The sequence below is a fragment of the Rutilus rutilus genome, assembly GCF_951802725.1.
Source record: "Rutilus rutilus genome assembly, chromosome: 6".
NCBI classification, from domain to species: Eukaryota; Metazoa; Chordata; class Actinopteri; order Cypriniformes; family Leuciscidae; genus Rutilus; species Rutilus rutilus.
Window position 1 is genome coordinate 9,320,612 of NC_140214.1, and position 18,676 is coordinate 9,339,287.

Consider the following 18,676-nt stretch of genomic DNA (forward strand, 5'->3'; position numbering starts at 1 on the left):
ATCATGATGTGTGGCAATGGCGGCACCATACACTTTCAGGGTGGAGGGAGACAGCCTTCGCTCCAACCCTTCTTGCAGGAAGGAAAGCACGACACTGATCAGGCCTTTCGTGGGTTCTTGAAGTTTAGAAGAACACCAGTTGACGAAGAGGTTCCACTTCAACGCATAGGCATGTCTCGTGGACGATGCTCTAGCGGAAGTGATGGTAGCCACCACCGCTGGTGGTAGGGTACTCAAACCTGCCTCGTCCCGTCCAGGAACCACACATGGAGATTTCAAAGATCGGGACGAGGGTGCCATAGGGTGCCCCATCCCTGAGAAAGCAGGTTCTTTCTCAGAGGAATTGGCCAGGGAGGTGCTGTCGCGAGGAGTACTAGTTCTTGGAACCAGGTGCGGTTGTGCCAATACGGGGCAACCAAAATTACCTGCTCCTCGTCCTCCCTGATCTTGCGCAAAGTCTGCGCAAGAAGGCTCACTGGGGGAAACGCATACTTGCAGAGGCCCCGCGGCCAGCTGTGCGCCAGTGCATCCGTGCCGAGCGTGCCCTCGGTCAGAGAATAAAACAGGTCGCAGTGGGACGAGTCGTGGGAGGCAAACAGATCTACCTGTGCGTCCCCGAACTGATCCCAAATCAGCTGAACCGACTGGGGATGGAGTCTCCATTCTCCAGCGAGAGGCCAAAACCGAGACAGATCGGCTGCACGGTTCAGGTCTCCCGGGATATAAATGGCTGGAAGCGACCTCAGATGCTTCTGACTCCATATGAGGAGGTGGCGGGCGAGTTGCGACATACGACGGGAGCGCAGACCACCTTGTCGGTTGATGTACGCTACTGTGGGCGGTATTGTCTGATCGGACTAATACGTGCTGACCCCTGAGCAACGCACAGAAGCGGTGCAGGGCGAGACGTACAGCCTGCAACTCGAGGCAATTGACATGCCAAAGGCGCTGGTGTCTTGTCCAGGTGCCCGCGGCAGCATGTCCATTGCACATGGCGCCCCAGCCCATTGTGGAGGCATCTGTTGATATAACAACATGCCAAGAAACTCGTTCTATGGGCACTCCAGCCCATAGAAAACTGAGGTTCGTCCACGGGGTGAAGGTCTGACGGCAGGTCGAAGTCACTGGGACTCGGAGCGTGCCGTGTTGCCATGCCCACCTCGGGACTTGATCACGAAGCGGTCTCATATGAAGCAAACCGAGCGACATTACTGCGGCTGCGGATGCCATATGCCCCAGGAGCCTCTGAAATAGTTTCAGTGGAACCGCACTCTTGCCCTCGAACTGACGAAGGCAAGTTAGCAGTGACTGCGCGCGCTCGCTCGTAAGCTGCGCGCACATGGCGACCGAGTCGATTTCCATACCGAGAAAAGAGATCCTCTGCACGGAGCAGAGTTTGCTCTTCTCCCAGTTGACCCGAAGGCCCAGACAAGCTAGGTGCCGGAGCACTAGGTCCCTGTGTTCGCAAACCTTGTCTCGAGAGTGAGCTAGGATCAGCCAGTCGTCGAGAGGAACAAGGGCTGCCTCGACAACCTTCGTGAAGACGCGAGGAGACAGGGCTAGCCCGAAAGGGAGAACCGCGTACTGGTATGCCTGCCCCTCGAATTATATATATATATATATATATATATATATATATACACTGGTATGCCTCATTTGCATATGTAAACATGACATTTCAGAAAACTTGTAATACAAAAAATGTCTGTCTCTATGTAAGTGAAAAACTGGAAAGGTTTTATAGTGATATCTATAACTTAAATTTTTTACCCTATCCACCTGTAGTGTTTCGGCTGTGAATAATGCACCTATTGTTTCAATAACAATTACAAGAAAATGGGACCCTTATTTCAATGTTATACGGTGGATCCTTATTCAGGAGACATTGAACTTTCTAAAAATGTGGTATAACAACTTTTCCTCAAAAATGCCTACAGGGTTACACAATCTTGAAGATTCGGACCTGACTATTAGTGCTTTTATGATTTATGACATCCTGATATTTGTGTTTGGCTAAATGGATTTTAAAAGTTATGGGTGTGTTTGACTTGGCTGTGGTTAAGGTGGGGCCAAAATCACAAAGGCAGGTGCACAATAAAACTGGTCTGTGAACTTTGAGGCACTGCAAATCTTTACGGAAGTTTTTCTCAACACAGTGCTTCCACTGTGATTTGGATTTGTATGCCTATTGAGTAACTTAGCAAAAAGTACTGCAATAACTCAAACAGAAGACTTCTAGTGTGAGTACTGATCCTTTTCATGATATACGATGTATTATGTTGTTTAGCTGAATTTTTAACTGTAGCTGAATTTAACTGTAGCTGAATTTCCAAAATGACTTTTTTTTACAACTTGTTATTTCTTTAAATATAGTAAGTATTACCATCTCTGTATACAATTCGCATTTATGACAGGATTATGTGGAATTTCCATTGAACAGCTGGAAGTTACATATGTAAATCATAGAATAATGTATTTATTCTATGTATATGTATATACATGGCACATGTCTGTGAAATATTAAATCCAAAATGTCCTTTTACAGTTCAATTCTAATGTAAAGAATATAGCATTGTGTAGGTCTATCTAGAAAAGTCTTTTCATTAACAATTTTAATCATATGAGTGTATTTTTCTAAAGACTTGATTTCAAAGACTAGTGAACATCTCACCTTTTGAACTGTGTGGGGCTCTCCTATACCTTTAACTCTCTGTTCTTGGGCCAAAACTTCTCTTAGTTGTTCATTTACCTGCATTAAAAAATGTACATATGTAAAATAAGAATGTACACACTATCACAAATACACACACACACACACACACACACACACAGACACACGATTTTGCTCTGCATATTGCCAACAGGCTCGTATAATAAACAGAGTGTTTGCATTTACATCAAGTCTATTATGGCCTAAATTAACAGTTTCTAAAATAATAATGAGTTGATAATCTTTATAATTTTCATTCATAGATACCAGACACTTAAAATTTGGCTTTAAAAAAAAAAACTTTTCACTCTGTGCTTAACCACGGATTACCAACGTTCTAAACCCTGCTTTTAACACAGAGTAGAGGAACGTTTCACATTTGTAATCTAAAAGTTGGTTATTTACCCAGGGTTATAAAACCCTACATGGAGGTTTTCCACCCCGCTGTCATGTGTCAGTGTTTGTTTGTATTTTCAGTAGTCACGTCTTCCTTTGTTCTTTTCCTGCCACTCCTTCGTATCCATGGTTACTGTCATTTAGTTCATTTGTATCACCAGTGTTTAGTTAATCATCATCATCATCATTTGTGTCACCTGTGTTCTGTTAATCAGTGTTCATCAGTGTTTCTATTTAGTTCCTTTCTGTTCAGTCAGTCTTGGTCCGATCTCCGTCCTATTAAGTGTGTGTACCTTCTGCCTGTCTGTACCTGTTTGAATCATACTGTTAGTATAAGTTTGCATTAGAACTTTTGATTCTCCCTCATCTTCTTCTGCCTGCACCACAGCGTGACACCCACATTGCAGTGCCTAACTTGTGCAGTGTGAAACGTGTGTGTTAGAAGGTTAAAAAAGCTAGATGCTTAGCAACTGTCAGCCAATTGCATTCCTCATATTCAAGTGAAACGTGAATTCATGTGGGAAACGTGAAACTCAGGATACCATTTACCCAGGTTTAAGGTTGACAGTATTGTAGTGATATTATTGACCTATACTGACACAGTGAATTACTGATTGTGGATTTTTAAAAAAAAATCAGTCTTCACTTTTCTTGACAGTTGGATGAACACAAGGTGAGAATAAGAAAAAAAACAGGAATGGACAGAGGAGTACATTACTCCAGAAGAGGTAAGAAAAACAACAGAACATACTATGATTTCTATTTTGATATTCCACTGATCCATGAAACTAAACTTTTCAACCCTCTAAATAATGTATATCATTAGCCACTGTAAATTGTATAAATTGTTAGATTTTAATCACCACTGTTTAAGTTCGAGGCTAAGATTTTTTTTTTTTTGCATATATATATTTTCACTCACCTACACTTGAACACTGACAGAGCATTTGAGAGTTTCAGTCTATGTGTCTCTACAGAACAGTGAGCGCACTATTCCTATTGATATCAATATAAATGCAGCGTGTTTGTTGCACTGTAAACTATAGTATGTAGGTGACCGTCTCAGGTCACGATTACACTAGTCTTCACTATCTTTTAAAAAAAACATAATTCAACCGAATACATCCAAAATGTAAAATTATCTACTGTATCTACTCCATTCTACTGCAATCCTGCTGAATTAAAAGATAATCTTATATTGGTGTTCATGTGATATGTGTAGAGTAGCGTTGGTGTGCTACATGTAAATTATACTTTTTTTTTGTTCGTTTGAAAATATTCAAGTGTCATCCAAAATCGCATACTGTATAGTAGGTACTAAATTTGGTTTGAAACTTGCTTTGTGACCATTAAAAAGTTAGTATGAATGAAATTCAGACACATCCACCATGTTGTTACTGTCATGTGACCTATGCCATCAGTTGCGTCGCTTCATCTGGCATTCAGAAATCTCTTGCCACCACCAGATGGGATGGTAAAGTGGATGCACACTTCAGAATTTGACAGAAGTAGTAGGTTATCCAGGTACTTTTGTGCACGGATCCATAACTGTACAGCGAACAGACCTATGTGCTGTTCAAAGACCCATCTGTAAACTGTTTCCTCCAGCTCAGAGTCAGGCCAACCGGTTTTCTGTCCAAGTTTAGCTTGTGTAATCTTCTTAATTTTAAGTATCATTTTACCTTTTCGCCAGTCTCCCACCAATTTTAAGCATCATTTTACCTTTTCGCCAGTCTCCCACCAATTTTTAGCTTACTCCAAATTTGTGTTCTGCTGCTCAATTGAGTTTTTCTTTGTATACTGTACAACAGTCAGTTTAAACTGAACTGTGCAACCTTTTCTGTTTTTCGTTGACCGCATTTTAGTGTTATGATGAGGAAGCTGTGATATCAGATTAGCAATCCTAGAACTGATTTGTTTTTTACAAGTGTGTGTGTGTGTGTGTGTGTGTGTGTGTGTACGTGTACGTGTACGTACACTAGCCTATTTTGCATACTTGACGCACTTGACTTTCTTGACTGTCTTGACTTTCATTCTTATCTCTTCTGTTGCACTCCACCCAGTTTTTATTTGAATCTATGCATAACATTCCCGGAAAAAAAGGTACAAAAGCTGTCAGTGGGGTGGTACTTTCAAAAGTCAAGTCATATTTATTTATATAGCGCTTTTATATTTTTTCTATGATTTTTTTATATAGAACTTAATGTATGCTCTGGTATATATTATGAGCAAAAAAAGGTTTAAAAATCACATTACATTCTAACATTGTAACAATCTAAAAACAAAAATAATGTTTTTATTTTTAAAATTCACTAAACTAAAAAATGAAAATAAATACAAACAAAAGCACAAACTAATTAACCTACATTTGATTACCCCATTACAATAGTCATTTTAAAGTTACTGCTATCATAAAAATACACTTACTTGTAGGTTTTCAATTCTACATTTGGCACATTTATTGCCCAACAACAAATATATTTAATATATAAGCACTATGTATATTTTAGTCAGAATTTTTGCGCTCCTATTCAATTTTGGCTCGTTCACGGAAATCTGTGAAGTTTAGCGGAGATTCACTTCTGACAGCAAAACTGAAATATTTGCATGATTTTCTAACATTTACAGATGGAGAATATACCTGCAAAATGCAAGTTATGCACAGAGGAAAACGCCACATCTCAAAAACATTCAACAGCGCAAGACTATATCTGTCTGTCAGCACATGATATATCAGAACATCTGACGGGACAAGCCACTTTAAACTATACGTGTTATATCTTACCATTTATTTTAAAGCCCTTAATATAAAGCATGGATCATGTTTAGGACAGACTGGATGATGAAGCACTCTCCCCGCAGCAGCTCACTCTGCGTCCTCCGCTATTTTTTCAGATGCGCTCGTATCAAACTACTGTATATCAATATAAACGGTATTGCCTCATTCCATATAGTTTCTTTAAAAAAGAACGATATATTGTACAAACTCGATATACCGCCCAGCCCTAGTCATCGTCCACCTGAAGTAAGGCATATCAATAATATTGTTGAATATTAAATGTCCCTTTTTTACATATTATATTGTTACATAAATTGTAAATTATGTAAATTGTTATGTAAATTGTTACATAAATTAAAGGTACACCTTTGTACATAAAGAGTTAATATTAGTACCTCAAAGGTACATTTTGGTACCAAAAGTATACTGGTACCTAAATGGTACATATTAGAACCTATTTAAAGGGTATCATCCCAGTGTCAGCTTATGTACCATTTTTTCTGAGAGTGTACAATGACGTTACATTGCTTTGGTCTACAAATCTGATTGTTTTATATTGTGTAAAAACTACAATTTCTTTATTCATTTGTGTGTTTCAGTATGGCAATGAGTCAAAACACAAAACTTCCTCATCGTGTGGAGGAGTGGACAAGAGAGCAAGTCTATTACTGGCTAACTGAGGTGATTAATGTGGATAAAAAACATGCAGACAAGCTGCGTGAGGAAGAAGTATCAGGGGAAGAACTAGTTTGTTACAAGTCCAAGCATCTGCAAGAACTTGGTATTAAGCATGGTCCAGCGGTTAAGATTATCACCCAGTTAGAGAAGTTAAACATGGAAGAACATGGATCAAATTCTAACGACAATTCCAAAATACAGCACACAGAGGCCAAGCTAGACACAGTGGAAAACAAAGGTAGTAATTCAACAGATCAAACAAAAATATCTGGCCATAAAAATAAAAATTTTAAGGAAAAATCAAGCAAAACAGGAAAATCCAAATTCGGAATAAATAATTACATGGACAGAACAACAAAATTGGAAAATGATTCAATGGCTAACATTTACCAAATGAGCAATCCAACAGAAGATTTGCAACCAAATGAACAACCAAATTGTCCATCTGTCAAAGAACCTGAACCAAGAGAGTCAGTTGACCATAAAACACTGGACATCAGTGCTGATAAAGTAACTGAAACAGAAAAGCACATGAGGAAGTCTGGATCCTTAAAGCACTCATGTACTCTCTATCCATTTGATCAGAATTCTGCTTCTCATCGATATATTCAAAACTACACTTTACCACCAGAGACCGGACCCGGTAATCTGACCGATCCAGTTCATGAGTATAAGTTCATGGGCAGAACAGATGATATGAATGTGATGAAGAAAAAGTTCAATAAAGAGGTGTTCCGGTTTTCTGCTGGGTGTATGAACAGCCGCACAAATGGAACCATCCACTTTGGTGTAGCAGACTCCAAAGACTCTCAATACGCACATGCTGAGATCATTGGGGTCAGTGTTGACAACAAGGACACTATCATTGATCACTTTAATCAGGGCATTAAATCATACTTTGAAGAGCACACAGATGAAGCAAAGGCATGCATCAGGCAGCCACGCTTTGTTGAAGTGCTCTGTCCTGACGGCACTCTATCTGGCAAATATGTCATAGAGGTGGATGTTGTTCCATCCCACAGCATAGTTCATAGTAAGCTGTTTTATACCCAGACTCTGGATGAGGACAATCAATGGAAAAAGAGCAAAGGAAAATCACTCTTCATCCGAGAGGGAGCTACAACCCGAGATCTATTTAAAATAGGTAATCCAAAAGACTTGCATGAAGAAATGACTCGAATGAATGACCAAATGAATGTTCTGGATGAAAGGAGAAAGGAGGCAGAAAAGAGGCAGGAGAGCAAAGGAACATCAAACCAGGGGGAAAAGCTGAAGAATCTACTGACATGTGGAGGAAGCAGACTGGATCATTATGAATACTTCATCATAGTAACAAACAAAAGCCACCCTGAACAACTCCAGCATCTTCAGTTCATGACAACATTGAAATTGTTTTGTGTGTTGGACTTTGATCCAAACTCTACAGTAAATGGCTCCTGCCACAGATACAGAGATGTTCGAATTGCAAACCTTCACAAACCAAGTAAGTTCCATGGAGATCCAGGAACTGTTGCCAACAATCTCAACTTGTACAAACAAACAAGTTGGGTATTTTGTAATGGCAGAGAAGACCTGAACACTGAACCTGACCAACCACTCAGATCAAGAGAATGGTTAACACAAAAAGCAGGAGAAGTACAAGACATGATCTCATTCCTCTGCAACCCAGACACTCTTCCAAGAGGACGATTCTTAGTCATATTCCTCCTTCTCTCCACTGTTGAGGCCATGAATGATCCAATTTTTGAAACATTTATGTCATTTTATAAAAACCTTGGTGGTACAGAGAACATTTTAAGTATCTGCACTTCAGATCCTTCCTTCCAAAAATGGAGGGATTTCATTCAAGCCAGATGTGAACATGACATCACTCAGTGGAGTGTATATGACCTGGAGCTCAGTGAAATCAATGGGACAATACTAAAACTGGGACAGAGCAAGCAAAATGCTCAGAGACTTCTTCCATCTGCTGAGGGAAGTTCTGTAATTCTTCAAAAGAAAGATGAGGACCTGATGACGTCACTTGATATCCTGTGTGAAAACGAATGTGAAAATGAATATGATGAGAACTCTGCAGAATTTGAAGAGTTCAAAATTAAAACTGAATCTGAGTTCTATAAAGGAGGCAAAGTGAAATGGTGGAACTTCTACTTCTCAGAGCAGCCAGCAGCAAAGCCATTCATAAAACGTGACAAACTCTCAAAACTAGAGAACATCATCAAATCTCAGACCAAAGATCCCAAAAGTACTTGTGTCATGGTGAATCTCTTTCATCACCCAGGGTGTGGCGGCACCACCATGGCCATGCATGTGATGTGGAATCTGCGAAAAGATTTCAGATGTGCCGTGTTGAAAGACAACACTACTTCAAAGGAAGAAGTAGCCCAACATGTTGCTCATCTGATAAAGTGTGGAAAAAGTGAGCATTCGTCAAAAACACCAGTCCTGCTATTAGTGGAAGACTCAGAGGAAACAGAAAACACACTCGAACTCCAGCACTCTTTGAGAAAATTAACGAGAGAAACAGGTGCATTTGTCATCATATTAAACTGCATACGTACAAAAACCCCAAAAGTTAGATACTACAAATCTGTCATTGAGAGTGAGTTCATTACAGCAGTACTGTCTGATAAGGAAAAACATGCTTTCGAAATGAAGCTTAAAGAACTTCAAGAAATAAAGTCTTTCACAACTGAGAACTTCTACAGTTTTATGATCATGAAATCAAATTTTGACCCTGAGTATGTTGACAATGTTGCATCTAACATTCTAAAGGATTTTGAAGTTGAAAGCAAACAAGCACAGCTTTTCTGCATACTGGCTTTGTTGAATTCATATGTGGCTGAACCTGCCATCTCAAGATCTTTATGTGAAGATTTTCTTGGCATCAAATGTGCATTGTGGGGAAGAGAATCTGTGCTGGAGAAAATGGAGCCCTATGCCTGTTTATTGATTGAATTCGGGGCTGATGAATATGGGGGACTAAAAGCAATTCGCTTTGTTCATCAGCATCTTGCAACAGCATGTGTCAAACAACTAGAGGAGACATATAACTGCTCCAGGGCTGATACAGTTCTTAACGTGTTGCATTGTGATGTCCTTTTTAAAACATTTGCAGTCAAAAATGTTCTTGTTCAATCAATTAAAAGCATGCTGATCACTCGACAACGCAAGACAGAAGACCATGAGAAAGACACCCTATTTTCTCCACTGATAGAACACATAAACTCAGGAAAAGATGGGCTGAATAAAATTCAAGAAATCTTTATTGCTGCTTCGGAACGGTTTAATAAAGACTTTACAATTCCTCAAGCTCTTGCAAGACACTTTTATCTTACTGAGAAGAACTTTGCTGAAGCTAAAAAATGGGCAAACAATGCTAAAGCCATCAAAGAAAATTCCTACACAGTAGATACAGTTGGACAAGTTGCAAAAAGTGAATTAAAACATAAACTTGACTATAAAAAGCAAGAGAAGAAACAATGCACAGCTGAAGACTTGAGGGAATATCTTGAGTTAGCAAGCACAGCAACCAACGCTTTCAGAAGAGCTCAAAGCCTTGCAAAGACAGATGATGTCCTTGAAACTGAACAGGAACTTCACAGAAAGTTAAGCCCATATAACATATCTGGCTATATGGGTGAAATCGATACCACCATGACTGTTTTTGACATCATCAAAAAACTGGAATTGTTTGAGAATGGTGATTCAATGAAAGACCACTACATCCAGAGCTTTCTCAAAGGAAAAATGTCTTGCACAAACATCCAGTTTTCTACAAAAGAATCCAGTAAAGGATATGTTGCAGTTCTTAAGGACTATGAACTCTTTCTGACATCTTTAAAATCACAGGTGAAAGAGGCATTTGACTTCCTTGAAATTTACTTTACTTACATGAGAGAAAAGGGTGCTGATGATGGAAAAGACATAAAGCATTGCAAAAAACTCTCTGCACACTACCAAAACTACATCTCATTATTTTGCTCCTCAGCAGAAGAAAAACAAAAAGAGAGAAAGCAAAAACCAAAACTCAGCTTGAATATGGAGATTGAGGAATCTCGAATGTTCCTTGAGGAAAACATGGCTGATACATTTCCAGGTCTTCTCCGGTTTTTGGAGGAAAGGAAAGAGACGGTAGAAATGATTGCTGGAAAATACTCCTTCATACATGAAAATTCTGCCATCAAAACTACAAAGGACAAAACAAATCATCTGCTTGCACATATTATACTTAAGTTGATCTGGCCAAAATCAAAGTTATCAAAATCTCTTGAGGACCTCAATAAGCTTTTAAATGAAATTCTGCAAGATGTTGGTACACAGCACCAATACCCAGAGCCTTTCTATCTTGCCATACTGTTGCTCTGGCCAGGAAAAAATGTCAGCAGCACTGGAATTAAGATGTACGTTGATAAAATCAGAAGCTCAGCAAGAAAGAATTTCTCTCATATGTACAGAACAAGGTCAACCATTGCTCACTTCTTTTTGGGAACAACAGATGGAATACAAAGATTGGTGCCAAAAGTTTTCCTTGATAGTTCTATCTGGAATGTGAGGGATCGCAACATTCTTTGGCAAAAAGGGGACATCTTTAAGGAAACCCCAATAACTAGCAAGCTCCTCAGAGTGAGAGGAACTATTGAGGATGGTGAGGTCTTCACAGAGTATGGAAATCTTAAGATCCCTGTACGTCCCGCATTTCTTGGCGGAGTGAGAAGCGGCTACAGCACTGAGAAAGTGTCCTTCTACATTGGCTTTGCCATGGATGGACCACTTGCTTACGACATTCAATACGAAGATGACAGATGACAGATGACAAATCAATATGAAGATGACAGATACATCATGAATTAATAGATCATATAATAATGGGTGGAACTTCGTGGAAATGTCTTTGTCTATTTCTATTAGTTAGATCTCAATATAAAATAAATTGTTTTAATGCAGAAAACAAAACTTCTGCTAAAAATGAATAACAGATATAATCTATTTTTGTTTTGTTTTTTGTTTTTTTGCTTAACTTAGTAGCTCACATGAATTTCTAAGTGAAAACAGTTTACTTATAAATTGCTGTACATTTCTTAACTTAGTCTTAGTCTTTAAAAACTGTTGTTAAAATATTGTTTAAACATTTCATAATTTTTTTAACATTTAACTGCATCTACAGTGACCACAGTTTGGAAAAAAATTATAACATGAGAACAGGATTTTTGCATATCCAATGAGAAAATAAGATAATGTGTAAATGTACAATTCAAAACTATTTAAAATAAACACAAGATGCAATCACACTGATTGAACCTGCTGGTATTGACTTGTGGTTGCATATGTCTGTGGTTAAAATTCTAGACTTGTCAAACTGAGCCAGGGGCAACCAATAAATATTTTCCTCATTGTCTAAATTACTGCATTAATTTCTTTCTTCTGTGGAACAGACAAAACAGTATTAAACTGAAACTTCTAAATATTTATTCAATAGATATATTATTTAGTTCCACAGAAACAAGTTTGAGGTTCAGTAAAGGATGATAGAATTTTGAACATGCATTAAGATTTTTCATTGTTGTTTTAAAGATGATTTTAAATTTAGTGCATGCAGAATTTATTTTGTTTGCAATTCAGCAGCCAGCCAAAGAGATTCAAACTGACAGAAATGCACTGCGAGTTACATTTGAGTTCTGAAAACAGCTTTCACATCAAACAAATCAAAAAATTGTGTGCAAGCATCCTAACATCATGTCCCAACTAGCCACAAAGTCACACAATCACAAAACACAGAAGAGTGAGTGAACAAGTTCTCTTTGTTTAAGTGCTCTCTCACTGCACACTGCACAAAAAGCACTCAATAGCTGATTTTATGGAATTGTCCAAGTTTAAATAATGTTGGCTAATCTGAAATAAGCTAAGAAAGAAGTACATTCTGAATAGGGCTGTCATGCTATCAGATTTTTCACTACACGATATAATCGCGATATCTATAGATATCTTGGAAAAAAAAATCTGTCTAATATATCGGTAAAATGCTATCAGTCAAATTCATTATTACTTGAGTTGTGTTTTTCTTTTTTTTGGCCAATGAATCACACCATTGCACCATCTTCTTTCAGATGAATACAATCACAATCAGGATAATTTTTAATATAACTCTGATTGTATTCGTCTGAAAAGAAAGTCATATACACCTAGGATGACTTGAGGGTGAGTAAATCATGGGCTAATTTTAATTTGAAAGTGAACTACTCCTTTAAACGCTAGAATGAGACGGTCTAGTGTGCATGGCTATGTCACACATGTTTCCACCCCCATGGTCACTGCACAAAATACTATTAAAACTTAATTTTGGAAAAATACTTTGTATTAAAATGTTTATATTAACTGGCTTTTTATTAATGCAATACAGTAAATGACAGCCATCTGTGTCTCCCAGTGGCTTACATTATTGGCAGTTTAGTGATCAATTTACAGCAAAACAAAAGATATGCTTTCATCTATGTATTACATTTCATAATAAACTCAGACAAGCTCAGTACTGACTCGTGTCATGTCATCATGTATTAGGTTTGGGAAATCACGTGCCCCGAAATCGTGAGATAGCGAGGAAAATATATCCACTGTAAGTTCAATTAAATAGATATTACATAAAATTTGGTAGTAAAATCTAATTGTTAAAGTGTAAAAATTGTAAAAATGTTTTCCTCAAAAATCTTAATTTCTTTTCGACTGAAGAAAGAAAAACATGAATATCTTGGATGACGTGGCTGTGAGTAAATTATCAGGAAATTTAAGGACAAATAAATCACTCGCTGCCCTTGACTGAATTACTTTTTTAACTTTAATAAAATTAATCTATATTTAATTAATACAGTGAAGACTATGCAGTGTTATTTTACATTTGATTACTTTATTCAAATTCTGTACCTACATAACATGGTTATAGTGCCACTTAGCGGTCAAGAGCAGAAATGCGTACCCGTGGCAGCAAAAAAAATGCATTCTGGTTGAGTATCATCATCTGTAGAGAATTCTGTTTGCTGCCGTTTATGAGCACTGTTTATTCATATCACATATTAAAGCTATGCTTTTAAAAAGTCACAGTGTACACTACAGTCTCTGGGCTCACAGCATCTCTGGCACAGTAGAGAGCACAATGAGTGTACAGTGCTATGCATAAGTGAATACACCCATGCCAATCTCTAGGTATGGTGAAGGCTATGTGATGATGTGGGGCTATTTTAATTCCAAAGGCCAAGGGAACTTTATCAGGATGCATAGTATCCTAAAAAAAATATATAAAAAAATACTTAAAAATAAAAATCTGCCTGCCTCTATGGGAATATGCCTCTATGTATTCACTTATGCATTGCACTGTATATTAGCACCATTTGTTGTTTGCTTTTGCATCTGACAGAGCGTTTGGACCTGGAAACGGTGACACGTGACGTAACAAGTGGATAATGAATGCAGTAAGATTCTCACCTTATTGATCCAAGTGGTTACTGCCTCTTCAGCATCATAAGGGAAATCCTCTTCAGGAAGGAAAGGAGTAAACTTCTCTATGCATGTTATAACTCTCTCCACGCTGACCATTTCCACAGTGTACGCCATCATTAAAGTGTCGATCACCGCAAGGTGAGAACTCTAAAAAAAAAAAAAAAAAAAAAAATTACACATTCAAAATGTTTCAATTACACATTCAAAAAATGTAAATTACAACTTAGTTTTAGAAACAATAAAAGAAGCTGAAACACACAATATGTGCAACACACAATCCATGATGACTGGTGCCTTTTCTCCAACTTCTGTTGAATCAAACATGTTGTCTGGTTAGTCAGTGACAGTTTCAGTCCTCTAGAGGGTGACAGTAAAGCCATTTTAACCAGAGTATGAAGAAAGTAGTGAAAGGTCCATGTACAGCAGTGAACCACTCTTTCTCTGAACATGGAAAATGTTATAATGTTTGTTGAAATACATAACAGTAGCTTTGATGGTTATGAATGAAAAAGCAGACATGGAACATAAACTTCTGGTCTCAGGCCTCATGTGGAAGTGTTGTCCTGGAGGAATGCCTGACCAGAACTCCATATAACCCATTTACCAACATAAAACACTTAATTACTGTAGCAGTCCTATCTTTGGAAAGTGCAGCACTGGTAAACCATTACTTGTATATTTGTACACTGGGCAAGTCCCATGTGATTGTGCTTTGCCATTTAAAACTATGTTGTTTTTATTATATGTCACTTATTCAACTTTGATACAAGAGTATATATCTGTGGGCTGTGACTGGCATAAAATCTCTTAGACCATTTTTAAAGAAAGTTTAACTTTCACATCATCTCACAGAAGGATGCTCAACTGTCGTTATGAAGTGAGTCTGGAGTAAAAGCATGTTATTAAATGTTCATAAATGCTTCTCATGTTTGGAAATATGTTTGGCATGTGTTGCTTTTTCAAATGCACGTTATAAGTGACTCAAACTCACAGTGGTTTCAGATGGACCAGCATTTACTACGGATCACAGAGCCGTACGTCACTGACAAGCTGCGCATAAAAAAATAATCGCAGCCTTTGCGATTTCAAAATTCGCGATAAGTCAAATCGGTTTAAGTGCAATTACATGGAAATTGCGATTAATCGTGCAGCCCTAAGTGGGGTCCAAAAAGTCTTAAGGCCACTTTGAAAATATAATAATTTTTATTATTTAAAATTTAAACCTGTTCTAGGTGAAATATCAAATAGTTTAATGGGATAGTTCACTCAAAAATGAAACTTCTGTCATAATTTACTCACCCTCAAGTTGTTTTAAGTCTATATGAGTTGCTAATCCCCAGTGACTTCCATAGTGTGAAAAAATACTATGGAAGTCAATGGTGACCAGAAACTGTTTAGTTACCAACATTCTTCAAAATATCTTCTTTTGGGTTCAACAGAAGAAAGAAACTCATATAGATTTAATGTGACTAATGTGACTAACTAACGTGACCACACCTTAAAGGGTCATGAAACCTTAAGGGTCTTTTTTCCAAAGGGAATTGATTGGATGATAATGCAACATGTTTATTTAAAATCAGAACAAAACAGAAGCATTTTCATCAGTGGTTTCAGACCGTCAGTCTCCACTGTACATATACAGTTTAAACCAGTCCCTTCTGTGTTTAACCTGCTACATAGTCAAGTGAGAGCATATGTGCAGTCAACACTTTTGCTCCCAAATATGCTGATTAAAGGGAATATCATCAATGCAGTTTCACAGCAGTGCAGACCTCTCCTCCCCAATTGAGTCAAACACACCTCGACACACTGCCGCAGTGCTAATCGCCATGCCAACAGGCAAACCCACCCATGTGCACATATTACAGTGAACTCTTACAGAGACAGGAGAATGACCTGTGTTTGTGGACATGGTAAGGTGTATCTGTGTATCAGTGGGAGAGATTTGCACACTGTGAGACAAAACGAAGGTCAGATAAGACATGCACTTCTCACATGTGCACATCTTATCTGAACACACGAACACACACGCTGTGGCTGATGCAAAGACAAATTTGATAGCATGTGGAGATGTGTTTTCATTTTGAAGCTTACTGTACGTAGGGAGACTCTGCAAGATTGTGGATGTGTCGGTGTTCGTGACTTAATGTGCCTGTAGTGTCTGTGTTAAAACAGATGGACTAGACTGGGTGCAGTGCTCTTGGAGAGGTAAATGCACCTATATTGAATACTGAAAGGATACTGACTGTTACTGCAGAGAGAGTGAGGGAGAGAAAGGGAATACTGCAATGCAGACATCAGCAGTTCCTAATATGGCAGTGTCCAGTTCTCCTCCTCATCCACCCTACACTTTACATCTTACAACACCCTTAAATCAAGTGCACACTGCAGCCTACATATAGCGACCAAAAGCAGCACAGTATGCATTACCAGTCCACTACCAGCAGATTCATGTTATCACTGCCTTACTTATGATAGTAACAGCAAGGAAAACCTGAAGAAAATAATGCAAGCTTGTTCTATGAAACTCACAATGAAGGCATTACGACAGACTGATGAAAGCTTTAGTCGGTACTAAGGATGCACTGATATTAAAATGTTGGTCAATACCAATAAGCAATTATTATGGCCAATTACTAGCTGATATTAAAATGATTTACTATTTTGTCAAAATAATTAATAATAAAAAATACAACAAAAACTACAACTCCCTGTTCACTTGTCGCCTGTCAATGATGTAATATCCGTGTTATCCCTGGTTTCCGCTCGTACTGCCATTGTAACCATGGCGACAGACGTGGACAACTGTGTAGTGCCTAACGTCTAGCGGCACGCGGTTGTTGTCTCGTTCAAGCATTATGGACCATGGCAAACAGACTTTGGGACAAAGGGAGAAATAAAACGAGGATCAATATCGGAGTTTTCGAGATGCCAAGAGCTCCACGTCCGCGACTAACTTCGACTTGATAGAGCTTAACGACAAACTTCGACTTGACAGGGACGCCGCTCTTGCATGTGCTTTATTAGACAGGTGAGCAAATGTATATAAAACGAATCAATGTTATATAGCTAAACGTGATGAAATGTTAGAATATGATCAGTATGTTATTCTAATGTTGATCTAGCTTACTGCTAGTCTCATACAGCCAACAAACTAACACATAGAATAACATTATAACTGTCAACACACTCATATGCAGTTTATTATGATAGTGTAGACCAAGTGAAACAGCACTGCATTACCTCACAATTTTTATTTGTTACAAAAACTGAACAGTTTGAATATTAATTCAGCACTTGCGAGTAACTTTAGTTCAGTAGAATGAAATGTCCTCATTCCTTCATATCCGCGGGACTCACGTGTGGCGCTGATATCTGTCTCTCATTAGCAATCGCGCCCTGCTTCATACCACAGTCATGTTAAAAAAACATCAATGTATTCACTCATCCAAAAACATTATTTCCCATAAACATTATTAGATCCATCGGCATGGCGACAAGTTCCATGATTCCGCTTCACTGCATCATCAATCTATGCCTTTGTTACTGTAAGAGGTTAGCGACTCCTAGCGGCGAAAGAAATTACATATTGTAGCTTTAAAATGTATAGTATGAAAAAAGGATATTCATGTTGATATTTGCAAAGATTACATTTAACACTTTTAGCTTCAGTTGGTACTAGGGATGCACTGATATTAAAATTCTGATTGATACCTTTAGGCCGATAGTAGTTAGCCCGTTAAGGTATTGTTGCTCGTTACCACGGCAACCACTTGCGTGTCCAGGTTTAAACCCGCTTCAAACCTGGTATGTACGTTTATGAAAAGTATCTGTACACATGACAGCCAGCAAAATCGCAAGGAAAGCCTGATGTATACTGACAACTGTAAATTATTTAAGTGTATTCTCTTCGTTAGGATGTTGATATACAGTACTGTGAAAAGTACTGGCACTTGTGTTAAAATGCTGTAAAGTGAGAATGCTTTCAAAAATAAAATCACAAATTGAATTTATTTATGATTTAACTTCTATTAACTAATTCAAATCAATATATGGTGTAACGACCCTTTGCGTTTAAAACGGCTTTTGTCCAGGTAGCTTTGCAGGAAGGTTTCTTCAAGCATCTTGGAGACATTCTCGCAGTTCTTCTGGATTTAGTCTGTCTCAGTTTTTTCTGTTTCTTCATGTAATCACAGACGGACTCGATGATGGTGACATCAGATCATACCGGCTGTTGTCAGACTCCTTGTGCATACACAAATCTCACTGGATTATTACAATTAATGGCAAAAAGAATATTGGATATTAACATGCCTAAGACTTTTGCACAGTACTGTAGCTACTGTTCCAAGTGTCAAGTAAGTTTCATTCATGCCGTTTCTCCTTTAATTTGATATAAAAATGTCATACTGTATTGTCCCTTATAACCAGTTGTATAACAAGCCTATAAGCAAGCTTAAAGGGTTAGTTCAAAAATGAAAATTATCCCATAATTTACTCACCCTCAAGCCATTAAGTTATATTAAAAAAATATCCTGGCTCTTCCAAGCTTTAAAATGGGAGTGAATGGTAACTTAGATTTTGAAGCCCAAAAAAGCACATCCATCCATCATAAAAGTAAT

The 18,676-nt window shown here is 38.1% G+C and overlaps 2 protein-coding genes across 4 annotated transcripts in view; one reads left to right on the top strand and one right to left on the bottom strand.

Annotated features, from left to right (window-relative positions):
* Positions 1–18,676, bottom strand: part of camsap2b (calmodulin regulated spectrin-associated protein family, member 2b) — a 48,498-nt gene that overhangs the window by 20,268 nt on the left and 9,554 nt on the right. For all 3 annotated transcript variants that reach the window (XM_084412547.1, XM_084412546.1, XM_084412545.1), the window contains exons 3-4: positions 14,040–14,201; positions 2,672–2,749 (exon numbers count right to left, since the gene is read on the bottom strand). In XM_084412547.1, coding sequence (XP_084268673.1) covers positions 2,672–2,749; positions 14,040–14,201 — 240 coding nt within the window. The remainder of the gene's footprint in view (positions 1–2,671; positions 2,750–14,039; positions 14,202–18,676) is intronic.
* Positions 2,090–11,956, top strand: LOC311292746 (sterile alpha motif domain-containing protein 9). Its single transcript, XM_084412544.1, has 3 exons — positions 2,090–2,240; positions 3,765–3,834; positions 6,485–11,956. Exon 3 carries the CDS (start codon positions 6,486–6,488, stop codon positions 11,370–11,372), a length of 4,887 nt encoding a protein of 1,628 aa, XP_084268670.1. The 5' UTR covers positions 2,090–2,240; positions 3,765–3,834; position 6,485; the 3' UTR covers positions 11,373–11,956.

Bases quoted from the DNA above. Each gene is read 5' to 3' on its own strand.
- LOC311292746 (XM_084412544.1), top strand. From the start codon at position 6,486: ATGGCAATGAGTCAAAACACAAAACTTCCTCATCGTGTGGAGGAGTGG.